Here is a 17,284-nt window from a genome sequence, read left to right on the forward strand (position 1 = left end):
GATATACCTCTAGGAGCGAGAGGTTCTTTGGGCTGCTCTTCACTACTGGGGAGATCCACACTGCTGCAATTGATGCAGCAGGTGTCAATTTAGCAGGTCTAGTGAAGGCCTGCTAAATCGACGGCCGAACGCTCTCCAGTTGACTCCGGTACTCCACTCTCCGAGAAGAGTAAGGGAAATTGACCGGAGAGTGTCTCTTGTCGGTACCTTACTGTCTTCACTGCCCTGCAAGTCGACCTAAGCTACATAGCTAGAGTAGCGTAACTTAGGTGGACTTACCCCGGTAGTGAAGACAAGCCCTTTGTCTCTGTGCCCATTCAGTCCTTTGCTTCCCTGCCAAGACTATCAAGAAGAGCAAAGATTAGACTGCAACCACACAACAATGCAACATTGGGTCTTTTTTATTATTGTTGTTCTATGTTTGCTATGTTGGCGATGGCAGAGATGCTACCTTTTACACAACAGTGATTTCTAGTGTTAGGGAGGGTGACAGGATTGTTTTCTGTCTTACCATTTCTTCAGTAATGATCCTCGTAATGAGTAAACTGCTCAGTCTCTGCAGTGTTCCTAAAGCAGCAGTGGTTGGTAACATTGTCAAAATTGGAATGTGTTAGGTTGTGTGGGACAGAATGTAAACAGTTTTTTCTCGAGACCAGTGTATTTAAAATTCTTCTCAGTTTGTGCACCAGTGCTGATGTGTACACAGCAGTGAAATGAGGACAGATACATACATGGATTTGAAAGTGGCAGGCCTCAAATTTTATTAAACTTTCCCATCCATGACCCACATTCTCCTGTGCTAGGCATTTAATTGATTCCAGTGCAGGGTTTATAGGGCTCCTACCGTATAATCCGTAATTTGGGGTAGGCTCTCCTCAGCCTATCCCCAGGATTCAGGTCAATACTTTGCCTAAGACTCTAGGCATTTCTTGTGGTACAGTGATAGGTTGGAAGGGCATTAACCTGAACCAGTCATTTATCTAGAAGAAATGTCTGGCACTGAAAGTGATGTTTCTGTTATGAATTTAATATTGAAATAATCTATAATAATTTAAATTACTAGTTTTGTTTGCCATAATCCATGATATCCCAGATGCTGGCGTTAGTGAAGTATCAAGATGCATAAAGTATTCCTCTGGTGGTGTCAAAGGAAATCTTGGCAAAGTGCTAGGGTCGGAGGGGCGGGGGCAGGATACTTTTAACTAATAAGACCCTCTGAAGAGTGATTTTGTTAAGAATTTTAGTGATGTAAATGACATGGTACTCCTATAACATGGTTGGTATCCTTCAACAAGGAAGGGCTAAAAAAACAAACTCCTATTTTGTGACGTACATGTGTGAAGATATGCAACTCATTTTGTGTTACTTGGCGCACACAATAAAGCCATTATATTTGTTAATAAAACAGTTTTAAAGTAACTTTTAGTTTTTCTGGGGAAGTAATTTACTGTAGAGAATATGACATGAAACATGACTTTTGTTTGTTTGGGTTATGTATGCAAGGCAAGAGCATCGTCTGTTCTGGATCTCTTTTAAAACATACAGGTTTCAAAGTAGCAGCCATGTTAGTCTGTATTCGCAAAAAGAAAAGGAGGACTTGTGGCACCTTAGAGACTAACAAATTTATTTGAGCATAAGCTTTCGTGAGCTACAGCTCACTTCATCGGATGCATTCATTGGAAGTGAGCTGTAGCTTACGAAAGCTTATGCTCAAATAAATTCGTTAGTCTCTAAGGTGCCACAAGTCCTCCTTTTCTTTTTAAAACATACAGGTCAGGTAAAGTGATTCTGGGAAGATACACATTTACTCTTTGCCTTCTCATTTTTCAGAGTTCTTGAAAAAACTCTGACTTTCATTATTTCAGCATAATGACTTTGCAGACCCAGTAAATTGGCCGTTAATATTGGACTATTGTGTGAGTGCTAACTACTTAAAAATAGTTGTGGAGCCAACCTTGTTTCCTTTTCAGGGTTTATCAGTTGGAAGCATCTTCTTATATCCCATGTGTAAGCAAAGAACCCTCTGGATTGATGATTTGATCTGTATAATGGAATATCTAGGCAGGATATCCTTTTTCTGTTATTCCTTGGTGTTATGGCATCAGGTTCTGTTTCAAAGTGGGGGCAGGGGAAGGGAGATTGAAAGTAGCAGACAGTGTGGTTTTAGGTTATGCGGTTGAAGAAGATCTCAAAATCATTCTCCTACTCCATGATCAATTAATAATTATACTTCAAAAGACAGCTAAAATTTGACATAAAAAGGCACGTTAGTGGTAGACGAAGGACCAGTGGTTTCTACTGGTGTTCCCAGGCACAACGGAAGAGTTTTCTCTATTTAAAAGTTACTATAGATTCTGTATTGAAGTAAATCATGTTAGTATCTCATTTGTGCAGTTATTTTTAGCATTTGCAGACTTTCCTGAACTACTATGTTAGCAAGTTAGATCCAGTCTCAGCTTGTAAAACCTGATGCCAAAGCTTTTTTGAATTTTCTGATTCTGGTGTGGTTAAGTATTTAATAAAGTACTACTAAAAACATGGGAAGTCTAATGTAAATAATATGGGTGTCGTTATATACGATAAAATGTGTGTGTGTTTATATAGTAGTTAACACTTCAAAAGTTATGTATGAGTATTACTTTGTTTTGACATGCTTATAACCTTCTCAAATTCACATTTTGGGCTGAGATTTCTGCTTGTTCTCATCCCCAAAGTGACTTGTTTTTAAGAAGGAGCACGGTTAAATAAAAATTACGGGCAGAATCCTTTGGTCTGGCCAAGTTATGCTAAGTGCAGGACAAGGGTGTTGGGGATTTGTATATGGTTTTTTCCCCTTCTTTCTGTTCCTCTGATTCTGAAATTATTACAAGCTATTATATGATATAAATTGTTATGCCCTCACCTGGGATATCATGTTCTGCTGTGTTCACCCTATCTTTATGCCTCAGGGTTTAAGCCAATCTTTAACTTCAAGAAATTAGGAAGAGACCTAATTGGGGAGGGGGAGAGTATCATACATCAGTCCATACATCTTCCTCTGAATCATCTGGGGCTGGATATTGTGCAAGACAGGGTACTGAACTAGATGGACCTCCAGCCTGATCCATTATGGCAGTTCGTATGGGTGATGAAGACAATTCTATAGGTTTGGAAAGGCTTTAAGAGAGATTGTGAAAAGATCAGGATTGTTTATTTTACAGAGGAGATGACTAAGAGAGGACTTAATAAAGGTGCACGAAATAATGATTGGTATAGAAAAGGTAAACTGGGTGTTCAAACGTACCCTGTCTCACAAGGAAAGAGCTTGAATGGCTGGAACTTGAAGCTCGGCAAATTTTTTTTTTAACAGCGAGCATAATTACCCATTGGAACAACTTACCAAGGGTCATGGTGGATTCTCCATCACTGACAAGTTTTAAATCAAAGTTGGATGCTTTTCTACAAGATATGCTTTAGGAATTATTTTGGCGAAATTCAATGGCCTCTGTTATGCAGGAGGTCAGACTAGATGATCACAACCATTCCTTTCTGGCCTTGAAATCAATGAACCTAAAAAGGGAAACATTCAGTGAAAATGAAAGGCCACAAATTTCAAACTAATCAAAGGGAATACTTTTCGAAAACTTAGTTGATCTTTTGAACTCATAGCCGCTAAATACTGAGGTCAAGAATTTAGTATACTAAAAAAAAAAACCGAGCAGGATTAGACATTTCTGTGGCTAATGAGGATATTTACAGATAAATTAAATAGATTTTGAAATGTATAAGGGGATACAGACCCTCAGGCATCAGGGCACAAGGCAATCCCTAACTTCCTGGGATTAGGAAGAAATCTCTCCTATGGGCAGATTGTTCCATAATTGTCCACTACAAGGTTTCGTATACCTTTCTCTGAAGCATCTTGCATGGGTCACGATCAGATACAGCATATCAAACAGGGTGGATCACTGATCTGATCTGTCATGATCATATGTTCCATATACCTAACTCACAAATGAGTGGATTTTCCTGGTATCTAGCTTCCATAGAATACTAGTCTTCAGTCTTCAGGAAAGACAGAGAAATTACCCTATTATCAGCAATGATACAAATTGAAAAGTAACTTTGCACATGTGTAGTAGGAAACTTCCACTCCCTTTACTGTTAGACTAGCTCCAGATCTGTGGAGTTAGAGATGATATACCCAAATTATTCCTGTGCAGAAATCCCTATCCGCAGAAGAGCTGTGGCATCAAGACTCCTATGAAAAAATATGTACTCTATAGTTAGCATGTGTTACGGGATTCAGAATAGCCTGGAGTTAAGAATCTTACATAGATCTCATGCTTTTTTGCAAATTGTTTAGAAACCAAGCGAGACCAAGTGAGGTTTTTTTAAATATTTTAAACCCACCCCTTATATATTAAATCATTCTAAATCTTACAATTGCTGTTATTTTCAGTCCATTGTGTCTACTTCCTGTTGGTCAAAGGTTATTAGGATAGGGTGGTGTATGTATAGTGAGATGGAAAGCTGACAGCAAAAAGAAAGCTCTGCTTATTTTGGGGTAGACACAACTACAGAAATGGCTAGGACATTGCTTGGATTTACTGAAAACACAAAGAGGTAAACTGCTCCCAAAACTGACATAAGATGTGCTTTTATTTATTCATATGGAAAATTAATGAGGTTTTAAAAAATACATTCTCCAAGGAAAGATTTATATTTTTCTTAGGTTAATTTTTCTTGTCTAGAAAGGATGTCATTTTTGTTTGGTATACAAGTTAAAGATTTTTGTAAGAGCTATTTCTTAGACATGAAAGTAAATATTCAGCACATTTGGTAATTTTATACTATAAGATGGTTTAGAATACCGTTTATACTTTTCTAAGAGTTAATCCCGCAAACTGCAAATACAGTCTTGTTCTGATATGTTAAGTCAAAAGAACGTATATTTTAGTATAGTGCTGTTCTAAAATGCATTATTTGTCTTGATATGGCTGGTCATTGTCTGAGAAACTTATCTATGTTGCTGTTTCAGACAAAAGTATGGCACTTGCATTCTCCTTATAGTAAAAATAAACTTGTACTGAATAATCCTAAACAAACATTTTATACTTGAGGGATTGAGTTGTCTGCTCTCAAGATCTTCAGTGATATGATCATGAGCTCCTATATAGGTTACTGTTACATGGTTGTTACAAGGTTTTGCTTTTAGACTAAATATCAGTTACTAGAGTGGTTGCTGGGTGAAGGGAAGAAAAGGGTAACAATAAAATGGTCCTATGTAGTTATTTGATTCTGCAAAACACTTGATCCTGGTGGCTTGTTTGACTATTCTTAGAGAGTCTAGTTGACCACAGAAATGTTTTGTTGGTTGAATTGATAAGTTAGTATGGGTACTGTTTTATCAACCAACTATTGTCAAATAAGCTGCGATTACATGGAAGCTTTTTAAAAAAATTTAAAGTATACCAATGTATACATTAATTATTAAATATTGGGTACTCTTGATTCTCTAAACTGCTCTCATTCATTTTGTAGCTTTTGTTTCAGTAGGTGTTCTAATCTAAAAGAAATAGTCTGTTATGCCTTGGAAAAGGACTTTTTTAAAGGCACCATCAAGTTGATATTAAGCAGTTTCAAAAACATTTGTAAAAACCGTTTTAGGGACTGAAGTCCCTCTACTGATGTTTTTGGTCTTACAAGCACATTTTTATATAATTTTAAAGATCTTGCTTCTCCTTGTTGTTGTGTGAAAGCCTCATACAGACAGGGGAAATTGATGAACTATCCAGGCCAGTAGCGAAACTGAACATACACAAGATGCTGTAAATGTACAAGTAAATGAACTGGAAACATAGCAAGATTTTTCCCTCAAATCTTCCAGTTACAAACCATGCCTAAGATTACTGTAATGCTAGTAAGTAAAAAGTAAGATGTGTGATGAAATCTGTGGCAAAACTTAAATGGGGCCAGGATTTCCTCCATGAGTTTTACGTTAACTGTGCATTGAAGTGAGTTGTAGCTCACGAAAGCTTATGCTCAAATAAATTGGTTAGTCTCTAAGGTGCCACAAGTACTCCTTTTCTGTTTGCGAATACAGACTAACACAGCTGCTACTCTGACACTTGTGCCCCTATAACACCCAAACTTTGAATTCTTTTAATTAAACCATTTTTATGTGATCAGGCATTGTTCTCTCCCCCAATCGTTGCATGTTCAAGAATTTGATCTTGGTATTCTTAGTAAGTCATGATGTTGCTGGTTCTTTGTGCTGCAGTAGTGCTTAAAGGTCACAATCAGCATCAAAACACCCCTGTCCTATGCAGAGTACAGTCACATACCAATGGACAAGTCTTAGCCACAACAACTTCCTGTGTTAATTTGGGGCCCAGCACAACGAGTATATTAAAAGGAGGAAATAGAAGGATGAATGTAACTAAAATAAGATGACACAGTTAGGCAGCTCTTCCACAACTGCAGGATTTATGAAGGTATGAAATATTTATTTAAATAAATCAGCCATTTCCAGTTTTTGCACAACCAGACTGTAATTGGTTGACTGATTGCATAGTGGCATTACAGCAGAGTTGGATCTCAAAGAGGAATTGGAAGGAAGGAAATTTCATAGCATTAAATGTTGATTCAAGGTGGACTTTCCAAGCATAGAAGTAAATGCAGAGCCAGTTGTGGGAGAAGATGGCAAATGGGCAGACAAAGCTGGCATCACTGGTGGAGCAATAGTTATAGGAGGTGGCATAAGAGACAAGAGAGTCAAGTAAATTAGTTGGGAGGGCAGAGATGAGAAGGCCCTAAAATTAGTGACAAGAAACTTAAACTTGTGTTGAAAAGGGAAGTCAGTTGAGGAATTCAAGGAGGGGAGTGATGTGGTCAGAGTGGTGGTAAGGACAAGACTATATTAGCAACTGCATTTTGAATAGGTGTGATAGGAAGTGTGTGTGGGGGGGAGACAAGACAGGAGGAGATGAGCACTTGGAACTAGTGTGGTGTGGGCAGAAAGGAGCGACTGTATTTTGAAAACGTTGTGGAGGAAGGAGCAGCAAAATTTGAAAACCACCTGGATGGACAGGGCAAGGAAAAGGCACCCATCCCCCAGATTATGAACATGAGTGATAGGGACAATGGTGCTGTCTTCAGCAATAATGGAGAGGTCAAGGGAGGGCAGACCAAAAGCTCATTTATGACCACATTACATTTCTTACTGACAAGACCTCCAGGAAGAGATAATGTTGGATAGGCAGGTCAAGATGTGGAATTGAAACAGATGGAGACAAGTCAGGAGTGGTAAGGTAAACTTGCCAGTGATTAGCAAAATCATGGTAGTTTGAAGGTTGTAAGTGGACAAGAATGCCCAGAAATATTATATAGACCAAGAAGAGAAAGGGTGGCCTTGTGGTTAGAGCATTGGCCTGGGATTCAGGAGATTTGGGTTAGATTCCTTGTTCTGCTACAAGCTTTTGGCATGACTTTGGATAAATCTTTTAGTCTCTCCGAGTCAATGCTCTATTTGTATGAGGATGATAATATTTCCCTATCACACAGGAGTGTGTGAGGAGAAATGCATTAGTGTTTAGGAGGTGCTGAGATTCGGGGTCTGGGGTATACAGGTAAGTACATAGTTAGAGGAGGGCCAGAGTCCTCTGCAACCTCACGATTTTTGAGAAGGAGAGTGTGACTGATGGTGTAATGTGGATCAGATGACCCAGTTATAGACCTGTTTGCTAGAGTTGGTTGGGTCTGGGGATGCCTGCTGTGGATCCAGCAGCCTGGAAGCACAGGGTCTTCTTAGGGCTTTCGGGCTTCCAGCCTTGGAAATCAACTGGCCTGAGAGTCTGGAAGCCCTGGGGTACCAGGCCAGTTGCCTAGAGCCACAGATGTTAGGAGTCCTGGAAGCTCTTGAGTGAAATTGACATGATTCTTCTTAGTTTCAGTCAGCAGCTGTGGGATTCTGAGGATCATATTTTGTTTCAGAAACACTATATGCCAGTGTTTCCAAAATGATTTTTTGTGTGTGTGTGAAATTTTTGGTTTGTGGGAAAAATTTGGTTTCTTTCCAAATCAGAACTAAACTAAACTTCAAAATATCAGAATTGCCCAGGAACTGGAAATCTTGAGTTTTGGCCAGCTTGCCTATTAGCACAGTTAGACTCCTAACATAGATGGGACTTAAGGAATGCAGTGCAAAATTAAAGTGAATGTAAAAATGATGAACTTGTAATTTTAGACTTGTTAAAAGGAGAGAGATCCTTACATAGTGATGTTTCTTTTAATTTTTGTCTTTTTTTTGATGTTTTAATGAATTGTTCAGTATTGATTGATTTATTTTAGTTCAAATGATTAAATATACATTCTGACATTTTGCTTGCAGTAAATATGCATGGAAGTATTGTTCTGCTTTATTGTCAGTGTTTTCTTTTGTTTATTTAACAAAGCTAAAGTTAGAACTAGCAGCACAAGACTAGAAAATGGTGACAATAGTTTGAAAACAGGAAATTTAGCCTTGTGTGTATTCGGAACAGATGATCAGGATGATAGCCAGTAGAGTGGAAACTTCCACTGAGACTGTTTTTTCCTTATTTTGCTCAGTTAGAAAAGATGGTGCTTCCTGGAAAACAAGTCTTAAGTACTTTAAAGAAAGTAGTAATGCATCCAATATTTTCCTCACTTCACATTTATTTTACTTGTTTTTCATAAATTTGTTTACTCTCTCTCAGCAGTATTACTAAAAATTACAATTTTGAGATAATTTAAGGTCTTGACACTCCACCTTTCACAATTACTGTTAAGGTGTTTATACCTGGATAGTTGTGGAGGTTTTATCCTCTGTTGCCATGGTTTATTTAAAAATTACATTTAAAAAAAATAGGGACCGTGGAGATGCATCAGGAAAATGAAGCTGCATGTCCAAACTTCGAACTTGTGTTGCTATAACTACATCGCTTGGGGTGTGGAAAATCATCCCCCCCCCCCCCCCGGACACAGTTATACTGACCTAACTACTGGTGTAGAGAGCGCTGTGTTGATTGTTGATGGGAGAAGCCCTCCTGTCAACTTAGCTATTGCCCCTTGGGGAAGTGTAGTACCTACTTCAGTGGAAGAAGCCCACCCACCAGCGTAGGCAGCGTCTTCACTGAAGCGCTACAGCAGGGCAGCTGTGCCACTACAGCCTCGTACGTGTAGACAAGACCGAAGTGATGCGTTCTTCCACTTTTCCTGATGCTGTGGCCTGGCTGAATTGTTTGCTTTTAAACTGGCAGTACTCAGTTTACATAAAATGTGCAACAGATAAAATAAAAATAGTGCTTTCTTCTCTTCCTCCATTAGGTTAAAAACAAAACTCAGCTTCAGTATTTTTTGGTTACAACTCTTTGAGTGTGCTCAGGTCTTTAGCAGCTACATGGCAACATGTCACATCTTAGACTCCTTTTAAAAACCTACTTTATCTCCATAATTTTGTTTTGTAATAACTATATTTAAAAGTTTAGAAAGACAGCTGAATTACATCACCCTGTTATTTAAGGTACTTCCTATGATTTTAATACATTTTAAAAAAATCTATACTTGATAGATACTTAATCTGCAGGCAGTGTGTTGGAACCAGACATGCAATGTAAATAAACATATTTTGCATTAAAAATAAATTAGATAATCCTAGGGAAGGAATATTCATTCCCCCCCCCCCCTAAAATATCGAACATCTGTCTCATACCAGTATTGGTTAGGATTTGGGAAAGTGAGTTTTAAAACAAATCACACTGTAGAGTTGCTTATTTTTCTCATCTGTTTTCCAATAGAAGTTCAGCTGCATCTGAATCACCTTTATCAATGCAAGCAAAGTCACATTGTTTAGAACGTGTTGTTGATTAAATAATTGAAGAGACAAAGCTTGTTTCTTTCTGTAACATCATTGTGGCATAACCCAATTTTATGTTTGTAGCGGTTTTGTAGGATACAATGCATGTTACAGATTGTACAGCTGTAAAATACCATAAACATTCCTCCAACAAAAATACCCAAAGGGAAAAAAAATAATAAAGAAGGATACATTTACATAAATAGTTATTTTCTCTCTCACCTCCCCACAGCCCCTTTCAGAGACTTAGTTTGGGAAAGCAGTTATTGAAGAAGCTCTCCTCATTAGTTATAGTCAGTATTCTTGTTGGCTCAGTGAGGCAGTATACAGCTTTCACTAGGGCGACAAAGACTGAAACGTTAAAAATAGAACAAGCTTTAAGAATCCTAGATATTTTCAGATAACAAAGAGTGATTTATGTGGGCTCATTCTGCACTTTGACAAAACATAGAGACGCTTCTGTACTATGATTAGCAAGGGTTCTGATGTCAGTTCTCTTGTCCAGCTTCAGGCTTTATTCTACTGCTAAATTGTGCTTTGTACTGTAACCCAGAGAACCTTTGTATCTGCCTTATTAATGTGTAGTTTATGGAATTGCTTTTGTTTTTGAGTTTAATCTGTGCCAGTTTCAGTGAGTGACTCATTATGTGACTGAAATAAACATTCACATATTCACTATGCAAAAATTCATCAAAAAATAGTAGCAGGTGGTAGGCTAAACTCAGTGTTTTAAGTACTTAATAGTTGGTATTTTGTAGCATTAAGAGCTGAAAACAAGTTCTTTTTAGATGATTAATTTATGAAATTGGAGTAAAAGTCATATTTAACTCTCTAATGTTGAATAGGGCTTTTATTAGTGATAATATGAACAAGTTTCACCCCTTAACACAGAATTAGACAGAAACTCCCAAGCTAGGCAAAGTTCATTTGTACCAAGCTAATTTGTGTTGCATAAATCTGTAGGCAAGTATGTTGGGGTTTTTAGAGATTGCTTTTTAAAAACCTTATCTGAAGAAATGAAGACATAGTGGATAATTCCAGTTTCTGAAATAGCTGCAGTTTGCAGTATGTTTTTCAGAACTAATTCTCAATTAATTATCAACCTGGGGGGCTTTCTGTGTGGCAAATATCTAAGGCTCCTGCTATGCTAGTATCTAAGCTGTTGGTTTTTTTGGCTTGATAGAGATGCAGAAAACAGCACAAAATTTGTCAGATTTTCAGAACAGTATAGCACAATGCAGATCAATTCTGGAATTTTACACATTTTAATATGTGGCCTCTGCTTAAGGTGTTTCATTTGTTTTTTTTCTGTCAGTTTTAATTCTTGTATTTTGTTGTTTATCCCACACACCAGCTAACATAGTGAGAAACTATGTTTCTAACGTAGTGAGAAAGGTGACTTGAGAACTGACTTGAATTGTATAATTCTGCATTTTAAGGCTGAATATGTATATATGATAATGAACACAAAAGGTATGATTATTTGTATAGAATAGCAAGCATAAAAGTCTTTTTTTCAAACTCAGATGATTTTTAGTACATGGTGGCTACTGAATATGCCACAAGTTCCAGTTTAAATGTCTGGCATTTTTCCCCTCCCCTATTTTCTGTATTATCTTTCCATAGTAGCTTCAGCTTGATACCAAAAAAGGGCATCCACACTTGACAATGAGTTGTTTGTGAGCACCCACTGAAAAGCTGACTATGCTAAAAGCCAGAGCCGGTTAAGATGGTAGCACAGTTTTGATTCCCAGACCCCAGTATGTTTCCCCTCCACTTTGTCTGAGGTAATAAGCTACATTTACACTTCTCAGGACCCAGCGTGAGTTGTTTTCTGCTCCACAGCTGGTTTCTTAAGTCCAGTCTGAGAAAGTTTTGATCCCAGAGGTTGACAGATGCATGTGGATATGTAAAGGACACTACAAGTCTCAACGCTTCCATTCGACCTCTTGTTTGTATGGTAGTCTGTCTTCCTGTCACTGTGTACTCTGAAGAAAATATGAATGGATTTTTTTATGTGATGGATTTATATACTTGTTAAAACAACCTAAATACAAACTTTAAAACAAATCATTTTGGCAAGGGGTAAGAGAGTTTTTGGTATGGAGGAGTGTTTGCTAGAGCCATCCCATTCACTTTCTTTGAGCTCACACTTTGACTAGTAAGTAGGAAAAACAGTGGTGGAGATAAAGAGTTTATTCCTTTCTTGGCTGTGGGCCTGTTCCTGCAACCTTAACTCAGTGTAAAGGCAATGGGTCTTCTTTTGGGAGTAAGAACTATCTGTTTAGGTTCTTATGCCATGTCTGTTGAACCTTAAGTAAAGCAGGACTAGATCACATTTGTGGCAACTTCCTCTCCCTTAGATATAGTGACCCAAATCCCTAGTTACAGCTAAGGAGCTGAATGGGGGTTAGGAGGAGAGTGCAAAAGTAACTTAGGCATTCTGCAATCCTGAACCAACTGTGTGCGAAGTGTGGTTCCTGGGCATGAATTAGCATGTTCTGAGGGTTGCTCTAAATCTGTGGTTCCCAGACTTTTTACTAAGGTGACCCACCAACTGCCTTTTGTCTTTTTGGGGAGACTCCATTGCATAATAATAATTTTGTGTGTGTAAAATATAAACTACTGTTCACTATTTTTTAACTTTTTAAAAATTCAAACACCAAAGAAAAAAGAAAAACATAAACTTGCATGCTTTCTGCACTGCTAGCACCTCTCCTCTCCCAGTCCTGTCCCCTCTTGTGGATAGAGAGCTCTGACAGGGCTTCTGCTAACCCCCTGTAATTTGAGGAGGTCTCTCCTTTAAGTGGGAGTGGAAGACAGGCTACAGCAAAGGAAAACACAAAACAGCCCTCCAGTGACCAGTCTCTGTCCTGTGAGAGAACTGGCCTCTCAAAAATCCTTATGTCTGGGGAGCCTTATTGAAACAGACACCAAACAGTACAGATCCCCCTCCCAGCAAGGGGGCCTCACAGTCCGATTCTTCACCTGCATCAAGATGAGGAGAGCATCCCTGGCCCAGCTCCCAAACCTGTTGCTCAACTCCGCCTAGTCCTTATGCTCTCACTCTCCCAGTCCTGCTCGCTTCTGCAGCCCGAGCTGGCTGGGGAGACCTCAGTGGTGGGGGTGTTCAAGATTGGGTCTGCCCTGCACTGACCGTGCTGCGGCAGCTTCTGTCCTGCAAGGCTGGGCCTGGCTCCCTGCTCTGGGCATTGTGACCTGGTGGATGGGGTTGCAGGACTACTTAAGTTTGGCCCAGCCTACTCCCTATCATGATGGAGGAGTGGCCAGGCAAACCTGGGCAGTGCTGTGACCCCATGTGCAAGGTTGCAATGTCACTTGGTTGGCGGCACTCTCAAATGGGTGGCCTGGGGCAAACAACCCCTTTCCCCCACTCCCCCTGTGGCCCTGATAGGAGGAGTGCTTCTGGGGCTCGTGGAGAGTGACATGGGGGATAATCAACCCACCTAGACTCTTCCTGCAACCCACTGGTGGATCAGGACCCACCATTTGGGAAACACTGTTCTAAAGTACGCTGGATGTCAGTGGCCCCAAGGCACTGATAAAGTAGTTAAGGATCAGTGGGGCATAGAGTATCTAGGCCATGCCCCCTTCCCTGGGCACGTCTCCTAAGTTTGCAGCAGTGGGGTTGGTGTAGGAGTCGCAATGCCTGGACTCAGAAAATACATATATTCATGAACATAATTAAATGGGTTTTTTTAAGTTTAAAGGAGAAAACCAGTAACTTACAGTGCTGCCTTATAGTTTTGTAACTAAGTGAAACTATTTCATGTAAAGTGTTGCCAGCTAATAAAGTAGCTCTCTTTCTACAAGAGTAGCTGTCTTAAAATACTACCACTTGATTAACCTACTTTATTAAGAAGAGTCAGAGAAACATGCATGTATAAATGAGTATTATATGTGCTATGAAAACAAGTGACTATTGATGATAAAACAGCATGAAATGAAGAGGACACTTTTAAGTACCTATAAATATGTGTTGTTTCTTTTCCTTCCTGTGGCTGTATTCACTTTCTTTGGAAGTTTTTTTTTCTTTTCCTTAATTGGATTCATCCTTTCCCATTTGGCAAGTATCATCTTACTTTTGAAACTTATTCTCTTGAGCAAAATCTTAAATATAAAAGGAAATCCCTTTTTAAAAAGTTCACTGCCACCAGTTTGTAACCTGATTCTCCTCAGTTTAGTTTTTTTGTATGCAATCTTTTGGAAACAATTTGAAATATTTATTGCATTGTACTCAACCTTTTTTTACAATGCAGTTCCAGTAGTGGAAGTCACTGATAAATAGGCATAATTGTCTTTAAAATAATATCACTCATATTAACGTTTCCCTTTTCCCCCCTACTTCTTAGGCATGGAAGAGGAGGTGGTTTGTGCTTCGCAGTGGCCGTCTAACAGGAGATCCGGATGTGTTGGAGTACTACAAAAATGACCATGCCAAAAAACCTATTCGTATTATTGACTTAAACTTGTGTCAACAAGTGGATGCCGGATTGACATTTAACAAAAAAGAGTTCGAAAATAGTTATATTTTTGATATCAACACTATCGACAGAGTTTTCTACTTGGTGGCAGATAGCGAGGAGGAGATGAATAAGTGGGTTCGCTGTATTTGCGACATCTGTGGGTTCAACCCTACAGAAGAAGGTACATTTAGCATTTTTTTTCTTTTTCCTGAGAAACACTGTTATGTCACCTTACAAAGGAGTATTTAAAGATCAATGGCTATCTTTATAGCAAAAAGAGAAAATGCATTATATGCAGATATATGCCTCAGATATGTAGCTCTTTTACTATTTAAATGAAATAAATGGGACAATGAGATCTGTAGGGTTTGTTTGTTTATTTTTAATACCTAGTGCAGTGGCCCCCAGGGGGCATGGAGGAACGTTCTAGGGGGCATGCGGCGGGGCCCGGGCCAGCCCCCAGGGGAGGCAGGGAGGGAGCACCTGCCCAGCCCCACTCTGACCACAGCTCTGCTCCGCCTGCAGCCCAGCTCTGCCCTTGTTGCCTCTAGAAAAACTGAAAACACTTCATTTTGAGTTTGAGGGGTTTTTTTCAGTGGTTTAAAAAATAACATGGAGGGAAATTCTGAAATGAAAAGTTGAAGTGTTTTGTTTCAGAAATGCTTAAATGGACTGCTCCAACATTTCCCATTTTTTTTTCTTTATACCAAAACAATTAGCCAAAATCCACCCATATTGTTTCAGTTGAGCCAAATAAGCATTTTTCAGAAAAAAAAAAGAAAGAAAGAAAAGAAAGAAATTTCTCCCAGCTCTGCATGTGCTAGCCTATGTGGATGTGTATATAGAGAGGTTTATGGGAACTATATGGAATCATTTATTCCAGACACTAATATGGAATTAGGTAGAGTACTACATCTTCAGCTTTTTGGTAGGAGGGTTTTTTGTGTGTGTGCATGTTATGTGTTTGCTGGGGAAGGGAGAAGTAGACTAGATCCTCATTTGGATTCTAAGGCTTGATAGTCCTGGATCAGTTTTCTACAAACATAAGTCCTTCAAATTTCATACCATGGCTTTTCTAGTTGGGAATAAGGTACTGTTGCATGTTTTATGGATGTAACCTTGGCCTGCATTGCCAAAGTGAAAAATTTAAATAGCTTGGAAAATCAGGAACTGTGTATCTGCATGAATTTTCAGCATCTGATTTTTACAAGATATGTGTCTCTGCACCCACATGTTAAAGAGTAGCTTCAAATCATATGCACTAGTTACATTTTTATCCCAGCTAATGTATAGATTATTTTGGGATGTTAAATAGAGGATAAATCACATCTATGTACTGGCAAACCTTCCTCTTCCTTCAGAAAATAAAAAGTATACCAATTTTATTACTTCCTTATAGGAACAGATATAAGTATGATTTATATCCTTCCCCAGAGGGACAGTGGCAACCTTCCCTCTGGCCTAAGGAAAACTGAAGACAGTTGCCTTCAGAGTCTGACAGTGCCACTCTTCAGATTGGCTGGAGGACTTGAAACTATGGGATTTGCTCCATTACCAGCCCTTGCTAGATTAAGGATTGAGTGAAAGCTTTGCTTTTGTCTGCTCCTCTTCAAATCAACTCCCTTGACATGAAGGGGAGCTGGGTCAGGCCAGTGGTATGTTGTGCTGCTAATAGGCTGCTTCATCATGAGAATGTGATTGTTGTTTTGTTTTGTGTATTTTGAAGATTAATTTGGGGGTGGGGGAAATACTGCTCTGGTGGTGGGAGGGGAAGGATTATCCCAGTGGATCACTATGTTGCTCCTTCTATGCTATCTGGTAGCTTTACTGGAATATCTGTGGTGCTGGCAGGCTGTTATTTTCTTTCTTTTTTTCCCTTTGACTTGCACAGGAGTGTTGCTATGTGGTGTTCCAGCGTAGGCCTTCCAAGCAGAAATGATTTATGCACGTCGTCACCATTCATTTTGGAAAATTACAATAACTTCATTTTGTTGTTTGGACAATGAGCAGATTGATTCATGTTCCTGAATCATCAGTGTCACAAGCTGTTGAATCTGTGCAGATTTCTGAGAGCAGAGTTAAGGAAGCAGTACACTACAGCACTGTATATTGTAGGACAGTTTCTTTTACAGGGATTTAGTTTTCAAGACAGAGTTTACATATAGTTTCAGTTAGAAGATCTTAAATTATTTTGGATTCCTGGTGAGTCCGGAGTTACCAAAAATAGATATTCAAATTACCTAACAACCTTAAGTTATTATTCTTTGTAATTAACAGAAACAAATTGGTGGGTGTTTAACGTTAATTTCTACCCCATCTTCAGATGAAAGCAGTAAAGTGCTAATTTCCAGGATCTTTCTGTAATATCTATCTAAAATGAAAATGGGGAGTGGTAATGCGTAAGGGTTTATTTTAGTTACTTTTCTATAAAACTTCATACTATATCTCTCAACACACACGTATGTGTTCAGCAGAAAACTACAGTACTACATGTATTTTAACTATTTTGAAGTAAAAAAATAATAAAAATGAAAATGCAGATTGCCTTTATAGTCATTAAAGTTAAACTTGTATATGAATCAGAGCTTTAGAGAAAAAGAGTTGTCATACTACATACAAACAGTATGTTCATCAGCCTATTCAAATAAATAAATGTAGCAAGAATAAAGGAAAAGAAGTGGAAGAGAAAGAAAACAGGAGAAAAAGAACAGAAGAAGGGTATAGTGTATATCCTCCCCTCACCTGCCCTCCCATAGATCTTGGTTATTTTCTTCATAGCATTTCAATTATATTTTCCAGAAATGCTGATCATGTTTCTTCAAAGGAATCAAAGTTCTACTTCACACAAAAAAGGAACTTTTTTCAAGATTCACTAAATCATTCTGTACGAAATAACAATTTTACTTTCTTCTGTTGCCTTTCAGTTTTGTACAATTTGTTT

At 38.6% G+C, this 17,284-nt stretch overlaps 1 protein-coding gene across 8 annotated transcripts in view; it reads left to right on the plus strand.

Annotated features, from left to right (window-relative positions):
• The window catches only part of GAB1 (GRB2 associated binding protein 1), a 151,007-nt gene that overhangs the window by 79,600 nt on the left and 54,123 nt on the right, over positions 1 to 17,284 (plus strand). For all 8 annotated transcript variants that reach the window (XM_048847016.2, XM_048847019.2, XM_048847018.2 and 5 more), the window contains one exon: positions 14,230 to 14,524. In XM_048847016.2, coding sequence (XP_048702973.1) covers positions 14,230 to 14,524 — 295 coding nt within the window. The remainder of the gene's footprint in view (positions 1 to 14,229; positions 14,525 to 17,284) is intronic.

The sequence above is a fragment of the Caretta caretta genome, chromosome 4 (genome assembly GCF_965140235.1).
Source record: "Caretta caretta isolate rCarCar2 chromosome 4, rCarCar1.hap1, whole genome shotgun sequence".
In the NCBI taxonomy this organism is placed as follows: Eukaryota; Metazoa; Chordata; order Testudines; family Cheloniidae; genus Caretta; species Caretta caretta.